Source organism: Eubalaena glacialis, chromosome X, assembly GCF_028564815.1.
Source record: "Eubalaena glacialis isolate mEubGla1 chromosome X, mEubGla1.1.hap2.+ XY, whole genome shotgun sequence".
Classification (NCBI taxonomy): Eukaryota; Metazoa; Chordata; class Mammalia; order Artiodactyla; family Balaenidae; genus Eubalaena; species Eubalaena glacialis.
This window is the reverse complement of record NC_083736.1, coordinates 73,168,385-73,181,678: the sequence shown is the minus strand read 5'-3', so window position 1 is coordinate 73,181,678 and position 13,294 is coordinate 73,168,385. Positions and strand designations below refer to the sequence as shown.

General features: G+C 36.3%; 1 protein-coding gene across 1 annotated transcript in view; it reads right to left on the bottom strand.

The window, feature by feature from the left end:
* The window catches only part of SH3BGRL (SH3 domain binding glutamate rich protein like), an 80,534-nt gene extending 67,800 nt beyond the window's left edge, over window positions 1-12,734 (bottom strand). Inside the window, exon 1 of the mRNA XM_061178490.1 lies at window positions 12,484-12,734. Within this exon, the coding sequence (XP_061034473.1) occupies window positions 12,484-12,528 (45 nt within the window). The 5' untranslated portion in view covers window positions 12,529-12,734. The remainder of the gene's footprint in view (window positions 1-12,483) is intronic.
* Between the last annotated feature and the right edge of the window lie 560 nt (window positions 12,735-13,294).

Sequence of the window (13,294 nt, the reverse complement as noted above, 5' to 3'; positions counted from 1 at the left end):
AGAAAGAAGAACAAAAAAACCCCAAAGTTAGCAGAAGGAAAGAAAACATAAAGATCAGAACAGAAATAAATGAAAAAGAAATGAAGGCAACAATAGCAAAAATCAATAAAACTAAAACCTGGTTCTTTGAGAAGATAAACAAAATTGATAAACCATTAGCCAGACTCATTGATTAAAAAAGGGAGAAGATTCAAATCAATAGAATTAGAAATGAAAAGGAGAAGTAACAACTGACACTGCAGAAATACAAAGGATCATGAGAGATTACTACAAGCAACTATATGCCAATAAAATGGACAACCTGGAAGAAATGGACAAATTCTTAGAGAAGCACAACCTTCTCAGACTGAACCAGGAAGAAATAATAGAAAATATAAACAGACCAATCACAAGCACTGAAATTGAAACTGTGATTAAAAATCTTCCAACAAACAAAAGCCCAGGACAAGATGGTTTCACAGGTGAATTCTATCAACATTTATAGAACAGCTAACCTCTATCCTTCTCAAACTCTTCCAAAATATAGCAGAGAGAGGAACACTCCCAAACGCATTCTATGAGGCCACCATCACCCTGATACCAAAACCAGACAAAGATGTCACAAAAAAAGAAAACTACAGGCCAATATCACTAATGAACATAGATGCAAAAATCCTCAACTAAACACCAGCAAACAGAATCCAACAGCACATTAAAAGGATCATACACCATGATCAAGTGGGGTTTACCCCAGGAATGCAAGGATTCTTCAATATATGCAAATCAATCAATGTGATAAACCATATTAACAAATTGAAGGAGAAAAACCATATGATCATCTCAATAGATGCAGAGAAAGCTTTTAACAAAATTCAACTCCCATTTATGATAAAAACCCTCCAGAGAGTAGGCATAGAGAGAACTTACCTCAACATAATAAAGGCCATATATGACAAACCCACAGCCAACATCGTCCTCAATGGTGAAAAACTGAAACCATTTCCTCTAAGATCAGGAGCAAGAAAATGTTGTCCACTCTCACTACTATTATTCAACATAGTTTTGGAAGTTTTAGCCACAGCAATCAGAGAAGAAAAAGAAATACAAGAAATCCAAATTGGAAAAGAAGAAGTAAAGCTGTCACTGTTTGCAGATGACATGATACTATACATAGAGAATCCTAAAGATTCTGCCAGAAAACTACTAGAGCTGATCAATGAATTTGGTAAAGTAGCAAGATACAAAATTAACGCACAGAAATCTCTTGCATTCCTATACACTAATGATGAAAAATCTGAAAGAGAAATTAAGGAAATACTCCCATGTACCACTGCAACAAAAAGAATAAAATACCTAGGAATACACCTACCTAAGGAGACAAAAGACCTGTATGCAGAAAACTATAAGACACTGATGAAAGAAATTAAAGATGATACAAACAGATGGGGAGATATACCATGTTCTTGGATTGGAAGAATCAACATTGTGAAAATGTCTATACTACCCAAAGCAATCTAAACATTCAATGCAATCCCTATCAAACTACCAATGGCATTTTTCACAGAACCAGAACAAAAAATTTCACAATTTGTATGGAAACACAAAAGACCCCGAATAGCCAAAGCAATCTTGAGAAAGAAGAACGGAAGTGGAGGAATCAGGCTCCCCGATTTCAGACTATACTACAAAGTTACAGTAAACAAGACAGTATGGTACTGGCACAAAAACAGAAATATACATCAGTGGAACAGGATAGAAAGCCCAGAGATAAACCCACACACATATGGTCACCTTATCTTTGATAAAGGAGGCAAGAATATACAATGGAGAAAAGACAGCCTCTTCAATAAGTGGTACTTTGAAAACTGGTTAGCTACATGTAAAGGAATGAAATTAGAACACACCCTAACACCATACACAAAAATAAACTCAAATGGGTTAAAGACCTAAATGTAAGGCCAGACACTAGAAAACTCTTAGAGGAAAACATAGGCAGAACACTCCATGACATATCACAGCAAGATCCTTTTTGACCCATCTCTGAGAGAAATGGAAATAAAAACACAAATAAACAAATGGGACCTAATCAAACTTAAAAGCTTTTGCACAGCAAAGGAAATCATAAACAAGACAAAAAGACAACCCTCAGAATGGGAGAAAATATCTGCAAATGAAGCAACTGACAAAGGATTGATCTCCAAAATTTACAAGCAGCTCATGCAGCTCAATATCTAAAAAACAAACAACTCAATCCAAAAGTGGGCAGAAGACCTAAATAGACATTTCTCCAAAGAAGACATACAGATTGCCAACAAACACATGAAAGGATGCTCAACATCACTAATCATTAGAGAAATGCAAATCAAAACTACAATGTGGTATCACCTCACACCGGTCAGAATAGCCATCATCAAAATATCTACAAAGAATAAATGCTGGAGAGGGTATGGAGAAAAGGGAACCCTCTTGCACTTTTAGTGGGAATATAAATTGATACAGCCACTATGGAGACCAGTATGGAGGTTCCTCAAAAAAGTAAAAATAGAACTACCATACCACCCAGCAATCCCACTACTGGACACATACCCTGAGAAAACCATAATTCAAAAAGAGTCATGTACCACAATGTTCATTGCAGCTCTATTTACAATAGCCAGGACACGGAAGCAACCTAAGTGTCCATCAACAGATGAATGGATAAGGGAGATGTGGCACATGTATACAATGGAATATTACTCCGCCATAAAAAGAAACAAAATTGAGTTATTTGTAGTGAGGTGGATGGACCTAGAGTCTGTCATACAGAGTGAAGTAAGTCAGAAAGTGAAAAACAAATACCGTATGCTAACACATATATATGGAATTAAAAATAAAAAAGAAATGGTTCTGAAGAGCCTAGGGACAGGACAGGAATAAATACGCAGACATAGAGAATGGACTTGAGGACACGGGGAGGGGGACGTGTAAGCTGGGACGAAGTGAGAAAGTGGCATGGACATATATACACTATCAAAGGTAAAATAGATAGCTAGTGGGAAGCAGCCGCATAGCACAGGGAGATCAGCTTGGTGCTTTTTGTCCATCTAGAGGGGTGGGATAGGGAGGGTGGGAGGGAGATGCATGAGGGAGGAGATATGGGGTTGTATGTATATGTATAGCTGATTCACTTTGTTATACAGCAGAATCTAATACACTATTGTAAAGCAATTATACTCCAATAAAGATGTTTAAAAAACTCACCAGGTGTTTGTATTATTGCCTGGCCCAGTCTCTATATCACCACCACCACGCCTGAGTGCCTCTCAATATTGCTCTGAAGATTTAATTTAAGACCTTTATTTCTAAATTTTTTAAGTAGAAACTTATTGAAAAATCTTCACCCCAACCACTGCCTTTTTTTGAGTTCAAAATATTTAGTTGATGTGCAAGACCAATTAATTATGTTTAAGTTTCTGAAAGTATGAGATCAGATTCTACAATTTTCAGTAATAGATTTCCAATGACGATACTTGCAGAAGTTTTCTTCCATAATACTCTTAATTTTATGTCATTTATATTTCACTTGTGAGGGTGATGAGAAACAAACAAAGGTTTAGTGAGCTACTCAAATCACACAGGCAACAGGCCATAATGCATACCTCACCCTAAATCTACATGCTCTAGCTAAAAACTTAAAATCCCTTCCCAAAACAATGTGTCTTATCTGCTTTGAGTTAGACTGTCTTACACAAGGTAATTTTCTTATATTGGGATAAAAGTACATGTTCTGCAATCTAACTAATCATATACACTAAGCTATTATGACTTTAATTATCTGCTGTAAAGAATTTTAAGTTTTCTACATGATGTAACAGGCCACTAGAATTATTCTTGGTACTGGTATAGACCAATTAAGAAGTACTTTTCATGATTTTCCAAGTTCAGAAGAAAAGCAATTTTACAATGACTTTTAAAGTACTTTCATAGCTACATTCATACTGGGTAATTAATAAATAACACTCAGTAGGCAGAATAGCATAAAGGTTAAGATTATGGGCTCTGGGATCAGACAGACACGAGGGGTGCTCTGCTAGCTCTCTGACATTGCTAGCTCTCTGAGCCTGTTTCCTCTTCCTAAAAATAGGCAAAATAACAGGGGATTAAGAGGTGCAAGCTACTATGTGTAAAATATATAAGCTACAAGGATATATTGTACAGCACACGGAATATAGCCAATATTTTATATTAACTATAAATGGAGCACAACCTTTAAAAACTGTGAATCACTAGTTGTACACCTGAAACATATAATATTGTAAACCAACTATATCGCAATAAAAAAGAAGGAAAGAAAGGAAGAAAATAATGGGCATAATAGGAATACTGACTTCATTGGGTTGTCACAAGAATTAAATGATATAACACACCTAAAGTTCTTACCACTATGCCTGGCACATTTTAAGTGCTCAATGAATGATAGCTCTTATTATTATCAACTAAAGCTGACAACTTATTTGCATGAGAAATTAAAGTGCAATGCTTTATCATATTTTTAACATATTAAGTACTTGTCTACGCTCATCTTGCTTCCAAATCACACTGGATAGAATGGTTTCTCATATAATACAGCCATTATTAAATATATACTTACTGTTTTAATATCAGTGTTGAGAAATATGCTGCACTTATGGTGAAACAGTTGGCTGAGTGGTGGTGAAACAAACAGACAAGATTTTCCCATGTTGTAACTCTTAACTGGGATGAACATTCTCTGGTGTTTAAAAGGTGAAGTTCTTTTTGTCTTGACTCACTGCTGGAAATCCCCTCAGCAAAACTGTTTGGCTCTGCTCCAACTCTGTGATCGGGTCTTATTTCCAGAAAGGACTAAGCCAAAAGGACAGAACTCAAAGACTAGATTCCAGAACCAGAGTTTACAAGTCATAGATGTACTGCTTTCTTGATCAATTTATATTTATAGAATCATAAAAAGCCACATTTTAATTATGTTGGTCTATAACCGCACAAAGATACTTTTCAGGGAAGAGAACCAAAGTCATAAAAGTTCAATATGTGTCACAATTGCTATTTAAAAATGTGCCCTTAGTTAGGCAATTTTATTTAAAAAAGAACTAAATTGTATATGAAAATGTTGCTACTAACCTATCTCCCTCACTTCCACCTAACTCTCACATGCAGATTATGGATAAAGACACATTTGCCTAGTTAGGCATCATCCAGTCTTTCTCTTTCTTTTCAGGCATCATCCAGTTATTAAATGGCAGTTATAGATTCCCAATCACATGATAAGATTTTAATGTATTATTGACACGATTTCTGTTCAATATCTATACTCTAAAAGGGAGTGCAAATAACACAGTGTTTAGGAGCCAGTTCTGGAGTCAGAACAACCTGGGTTCTAATCCCAGTTCTGCCATTTGTAACTGTTTGATCTTGAGCAATGTACCTAGTTTCTGGGTCTTAGAGATATCCCTTCCACTTACATGAAATGGATCTAATACTAGTACTTACCTCAAAATGTCATCACAAGTATTAAACTAATTGAGATAAAGTATGTAAAGCACTGGGTACAGTGCCTGACATACACAATGCATAAATAAATGTTAGGCTTTACTATTACTAAAGTCAAATCTTGATTAGTCACATTAATGAAAAGTAATGAAACAAAAATCTAGCAGCACTAATACTGAATACTTTTAAATGTATAATTTTTTAATTTGTCGTGATATTTTACAATTTATATTTAACTTTTGCCTGATGTTCTGGCAACCTGAAACAGTTCAAACAAACTAATAAAGCCAAAATGTGAGGGACTGAGCTAGAAAATAATCCCCTTGCTTAGAATTCTTCTCTATTGGCCAAGTGTGAAAAGTCAGCTTTGCTCTCATATTAATAAAAAGAGTCATCATAAATGAGCTGCCCCTTCTCTCTAAACATATGTTTGTTTAATTTTGGTCTGCATCAGAGGAAGTAATTAAGTACTGGGTTTAAAAGGTTTCCTGGCGGGCTGCAAATTAGAGCTGAAAGCAAACAGATGGTCAGATAGTCATCAACAGATTCTCAACCTGTTTAATTTTATCGGTAAGAAATGAAACACAACATTCACCCTTGAAAATTCAATTACAGCAGAAAATATTCCTGTAAAAGATATATGTTTTATGGCACAATATATATTTTAGAAAAGAAGTAAGAAATTAACTACAGAGAATTAGAACATTCTATCTGATTGTGTCTGGGGCTTCAATTTATGTTTTTTTTTCCAGCTCAACCCAGGGGGAGGGTTGACCTTAAGGTTTATTGATCAAAACCCTTTCCTCAATAGAGTAACTAGTCTTTGAGCTAAAATGAATCTATTTTATCCTTTTCTCCTACCAGATTAGGAAACTTTTACTAAACTTCTGCAATATATTCTTTTTTATAACCATTCTACTTTCAAGTACCAAATAATCATCATCATTGATAACTGTGTTTCCCAAACCTCTTTAAATTGGGCCAAAGTATTCCAAAGGCTTTGCCATTGTTGCTGTGAGTTTAAGGAAATCAGTCACCAAATATAGGGCACCAATCTGAAGGCAATGATCTTGAGTTCCTGCATTTGCCACGGGAGAGCTGCCATTTTCCATTGTTCAGGGCATCCAAAAAGCATATCCAAACAGTCATCTCATGAAGAGTTTCTAATTTTGCTCTTAGTTTATGAATACCTTTACACAGCATTCAAACAAACCTTGGCAGCTATGACAAAGACCATAGTATACATCAAACTGATGTTCAATTTATAAATACAAAGACAGAGAAGCTACCATATATGACAGACCTACAGCTAACATCATACTCAATGGTGAAAAGCTGAAAGCCTTTCCTCTAAGATCAGGAACAAGACAAGGATGTACACTCTAGCCACTTTTTTCAACATAGTTTTGGAAGTCCTAGCTATGGCAATCATAGAAGAAAAAGAAATAAAAGGAATTCAAATTGGAAAAGAAGTAAAACTGTCATCGTTTGCACACAACATGATACTGTACACAGAAAATCCTAAAGATGCTACCAGAAAATTTCTAGAGCTCATCAATGAATTCAGTAAAGTTGCAGGATACAAAATTAATACACAGACATCTGTTGCATTTATATACACTAACAATGAAAGATCAGAGAGAGAAATTAAAGAAACAATCCCATTTACCATCACATCAAAAAAAAAAAAAATAACAAACTTAGGAATATACCTACCTAAGGAGACAAAAGACCTGTACTCCGAAAACTATAAGATGCTGATGAAAGGAATCAAAGACAACACAGACAGATGGAAAGATATACCATGTCCTTGGATTGTAAGAATCAGTATCGTCAAAATGACTATACTACACAAAGCAATCTACAGATTCAGTGCAATCTCTATCAAATTACCAATGGCATTTTTCACAGAACTAGAACAAAAACATCTTAAAATTTGTATGGAGACACAAACGACCCCAAGTAGCCAAAGCAATCTTGAGAAAGAAAAACAGAGCTGGAGGAATCAGGCTCCATGACTTCAGACTATACTACAAAGCTACAGTCATCAGAACAGTATGGTACTGGCACAAAAACAGAAATATAGCTCAATGGAACAAGATAGAAAACCCAGAAATAAACCCACACACCTATGGCCAATTAATCTATGACAAAGGAGACAAGACTATAAAATGGAAGAAAGGCAGTCTCTTCAGTAAATGGTGCTGGGAAAACTGAACAGCTACATATAAAAAAACTGAAATTAGAATATTCTTTAACACCAGACACAAAAATAAACTCAAAATGGATTAAAGACCTAAATGTAAGACCAGACACTATAAAACTCTTAGAGGAAAACATAGGCAGAACACTCTTTGACATAAATCACAGCAAGATCTTTTTTGATCTGTCTCCCAGAGTAATGGAAATAGAAACAAAAATAAACAAATGGGACCTAATTAAACCCCAAAGCTTTTGCACAGCAAAGGAAACCATAAACAAAATGAAAAGGCAACCCACAGAATGGGAGAAAATATTTGCAAACAAAGCAACCGACAAGGGATTAATCTCCAAAATTTACAAACAGCTCATGCAGCTCAATATCAAAAAAAACAAACAACCCAATCAAAAATAGGCAGAAGACCTAAAGAGACATTTCTACAAAGAAGACATAAAGATGGCCAAGAGGCACATGAAAAGACACTCAACATTGTTAATTATTAGAGAAATGCAAATCGAAACTGCATTGAGATATCACATCACACCAGTTAGAATGGCCAGCATCAACAAGTCTGCAAACAATAAATGCTGGAGAGGGTGTGGAGAAAAGGGAAATCTCCTACACTGTTGGTGGGAATGTAAATTAGTACAGCAAGCATGGAGACCAGTATGGAGGTTAGTTAAAAAACTAAAACTAGAGCTACCGTATGATTCAGCAATCACACTCCTGGGCATATATCCGGAGAAAACCATGGTTGGAAAGGATACATGCACCCCAATGTTCACTGCAGCACTGTTACAATAGCCAAGACAGGGAAGCAACCTAAATGTCCATTGACAGATTAATGGATAAAGAAGATGTGGTACATATATATAATGGAATATTACCCAGCCATTAAAAAGAATGAAATAATGCCATTTGCAGCAACATGGATGCACCTGGAGATTATCATACTAAGTGAAGTAAGTCAGACAGAGAAATACAAATATCATATGATATCGTTTATATGTGGAATCAAAAAAAAATGATACAAATGAGCTTATTTACAAAAGAGAAACAGACTCACAGACTTAGAGAATGAACTTATGGTTACTAGGGGGGATGTGGGGGGGGAATAGATTGGGAGTTTGGGATTGACATATACACACTGCTATATTTAAAATAAAATGCCTTTCCATGAAAAAAAAAAAGAGACAGAGCAGCAAAATACTCTTCACCTAAATGCAATTACTTTTGAATCATATAGATAAACAACTGTGGCTTGTTGTTCTATATCCATATTATCCCAATGAAGAAAATACTGCCTAGTGACTAATGATTTGGCAATCACAAGTGTTCATTTTATTTGCTTGTTTCTATAACTCGTGCACAGAATAATGCCATAGAGGAAAATCACATATATTTCATTTACTATATGGACAATCCAAGCTACAACTAGTTTATGTTTTAGCAGTCATAAAAGAGATCATTTTACAAAAGTTAGACCATAAATAATACCCTCAGAAATCTACAATCTATCTACCACAATCTTAAAATTTCTACACCAAGCACACCTAAAATGCATAGAGACCGTGAAATGCAGATTATTATGGATCTGAGGAAAAGAAGTATGGGAAGAAAACTCCAAACCGGTTATAATTCTCCAAGCTATCATCTCTCTAGCAATCCTGATCAAAGGCCAATGTTAATTTTTATTAAAAGTTATTGAAATTTATTAAGTTTATTATGGGTTCTGTGCTTACTATTCTTTTTCCATTAAATGCAAACTTACAGGACATTACAATTTCGAGGAAAAAAATATGGCATATATTATTGTGTTACAATAGGTCAAAACATGCACGAACAGTTCTGAACAGGCAGAAATCACTTCCTACAGACAGACAACTTGGGAGTTGCATTCTTGCTAAATAGTTTTCATAAAAAAAAACAACAGTATTAAGACCTGAATTTTCATCTTGACCTATACTAGACCAGTTCCAAATGTGCATCTTCTCTATCTTCCCGGCCTTGAGTGAATTTAGCCCACTTACTGACATTCACCTTTAGACATGCTATCCCTCCTCTACACTAGCTCCTCATTTTTCTATTCTTCTGTATGTATATGCCCAAGCAATTCCACTTACAGGACTTACTCCCTTCTGTACCTCTCACCTCATGTTCACATTTATCTCTGCATGCCTCCTAGCTGTCATGCATCACTGGGAGGATGTATTTCTTTAAACATATGTCATTTGGATTCAAACAGCTTGTGTTGAATTCAAGCTCTGTGGCTTACTAGTTGTGTGACCTTGAGAAAGTTGTTTAACCTCTCTGAACCTGTATTTCCTTATCTTGAAAATAGAGATAATCACTGTATCTAACTCATAGGACTAGAAATTGCCAAGAAAAAATGAGATAGTACCCAACACACTTAAGTGTTCCTACTTACTAACACTATTATGGCTACTATCAAGAAATCCATTGCAAAAACCAATATACCTGCTTTCATTTCTAAACTTTTGAGAAGCAAGTGCTATACCTCTGTATTAGAGCACAGCTGAGTACAAGTTTGAAAAGTTTCTTTTTTTAATTGGTCTATGAAGGAAAGGGAGTCTTGAGTTAAGGTCACACTAAGTTGCAATCATCATAGATCCTCCCTCGCCTGATAAAACATCTAATATTGGTTATTTTTATGAAAATCACTAGCAGGAGTAAGAAAACAGTCAAAGATTCACAATCCAAAACCAAAAGCTTTCTTTTAAATGCTCTTCAGAAAACTACACTTAGTCATTTATAGAAGCATCTCACTTTGTACAATTGCTGGATTCCTGTTAGGATGTTTGCCCCAAAATTTCTAAATCGTATGTTAAAAACATGACAGCTTTCTTAAAGGAAAAACCTTAGTATTGCAAACCGAAGAGTCCCCATTTATGTTATAAAGGAGCTCTTCTGAAGTATACTCATTTTATCCTGTTTTAATATTATTTAAAAGTACTATAAGGTTATAATAAAATAAGAATTTATTTTGGCAATATGCAGTAGAATTTTGATAACAGGTTCATAGGAACTATAATTACTGCAACAACAAACAAATCTATAATTACCCATAAGAAAAACAATTGAAACAAAAAGCATAAATATTTCTTATTTGCATAGTCTTCAACAGTGGAATCTAATAATGTACATAGTAGGAGACAGTAGTCATTTTTAAGGCCCTAAGAAACTTAAGTCTTAACAGAGAGGTATAATTGTTCTTATTTGAATAGAAATTCTGAAAGGAGTTTCTTCTTGAATCTGCTTTTCGGGGAGAGGTAGAAGAGCAAGAAAGCAAAGAATAAATAGCAGTATTGAAACTGCATGTCACCCAAACTGAAATCACCAAAACTAGCTTCCAGATCTGTCCACCCTAATTAGGGATTTAACTAAAGGTATTAAGCTGATCTTTTAAATTTTACAATTATTTTATTGGTATTGAGACTCTGGGCAGTTTGCACATTATTTTAAATATCATAATATATATGGAAAATAATAAGGCAAGAGGCTCATAAAGTGAAGTTCAAAGACAATATAAAAAGTTATCTTTTTTTCAACCTAAACTTGCTCCAAAAATGTAACTTTAAGTATTCTATTTCAAAACTGTCTAAACACACCCACATGTGGTAGCCAGAGAAGACAAGTTGAAGGTTCAAGCTTCTTGTGATTTCATGCAACTTTCAGTTCTCTTCCAAACCCTCTTAGGGGGTAAACAAAACAAAAACAAAAACACAACAACAACAAAAAACATGGGATAGCTGCTGCTCTGAAGCTCAGAAGAGGGAGTGGGTTCATACATTCTACATTCTGAGCCCACACATCTGCTCTTGCCACTGTTGGCTTTTCTCCTGAGCTTTGAAACACAGAGACACTTTCATTTACCATGGATATACACTCAGCTTTCACTCCAGCTTAGCCTATTGCTCCCCACAACTGCTGAAAATTGTTATTCTAAATTAAGAGCACGGGGGATGAGAGAGGGTTGTCCTATCATTTGAAGAAGCCACCACTGGAATCTGCAACTACACAAGAAGGCACTTGTTAGTTCCCTTCCAGTTCTCAATGTATTTGAAGCAGTTAGAAACTGTTTGAAGTAACATCTTTTGAAAGAAAAGCAAAGGTCAAAATAAGGGACACAATGGAAGGGAAAAACAGGTCCCTTGTCACATTGTTTTAAAAACCCCCCACAACTTTATATCATTGTTCCCAACTTCTGCTCCCATTCTGTCTAGTTCTAACAGACTCTTTAGGCTGAAGTTAAATACCCCCTCTTACACAGTGGCAAAATATAACTTTTTGATTACAAGGGTCTCACTCTGTGAAATATAATCACAGTGCCTCAGTAGGCCTCCACTCCGTCATCATCAGTAACAGCATGTTTTACATCCTTTACAGATGTGCACTCCTGCCCCTGCCTCAGTACCTACAGCAAATATGTGAAATGTCCCACTCTTGAAACTTACCAGTGTGAGACTTTCTTGACGTCTTCACCTAACCCTAAAGACCCTATACCACCATCTCCCATTTACCAAAACTCGGTAGCTTTCTTTTTTCTTCAGAGAAGAAATGTGGGCCTAACATCACTAGGCAAACAAAGGTAAACTCCATGGAAAAATGAAATCGATGCAACAAAGAGAAGAAAGGGAAGAAGGGGGTGGGGTGGGAAATGCGGGTGTCTACCGAAGGAGAAGCTGCCAGACTAACTTCTGCAATTTAACGGTTCTGGGGCAGCAGGAGACTGATGTGTAGAAAAACAACAAAGGTGGGCTTCCCACCCTCCTTACCGCCGTGGAGCCAGAGGAAGAGGCAATATACACACGGATCACCATCTTGGTTGGGAACAGCGGCTGTAGTTGTTTGTCCTGCAAACGGCTGGAGAGCAGCTGCAGCAAAGGCTGGAATCAAGCTAGGGGCCTTACAGAGGTTGGAAGAGAAGGGTGGGGGAAGGTGGAAGGGGAACTCTCCAGAGCCCCGCCTCCTCTCTTGGCTGCTTTCACTGGGCTCAGAGGGCGGCAGTCCCAGCCCCAAACCCCGGAAGGCACAGGCTCGTTTGCATCATTTCTAATTTTTTTTTTAAATTGGGAATCTCGAATAGCACCGCGAGATCTGTTGAAACATTTATTTTTGACTATTCCCTCCCTGAGAAGAGGGAAAGGAGAAAGAAAAAGAAAGAGGGAGCGTTGAATTAAATTAGATTGCAATGAAGGATCTTTTCCCACGTAGACTCAAAGTTCTGCGTGTAACTTCCTGCTCAGAAATGTATGCAAATAAGATGTCTTCTTTAAAAGAGGAAGTTCTGCGTTGAATCCAGACACTAGTGATAAAGCCCAAGTTCTCAAAGCCTTGTGCATTTTAAGACTCCTATTACGTAGTGATTGTTCTGATGTTAGCTGGTGGCAGGAATTGGACCTTGAAGCACTGAGCGCTGCCTTGGAAGGTTTAGGAAAAGTGTCAGGTTTCCCAAAGCCCAGAAACAGCAGGATTGGTTTTCTTTTTGAGTTTTGCTTTTTGTTAAATTACGGAATCCTGCTTCCGTGAGAATTCGCAGGAAACCTGATTGACTGGCAAACTCAAGAATGGAGGAAGAAACTGCAA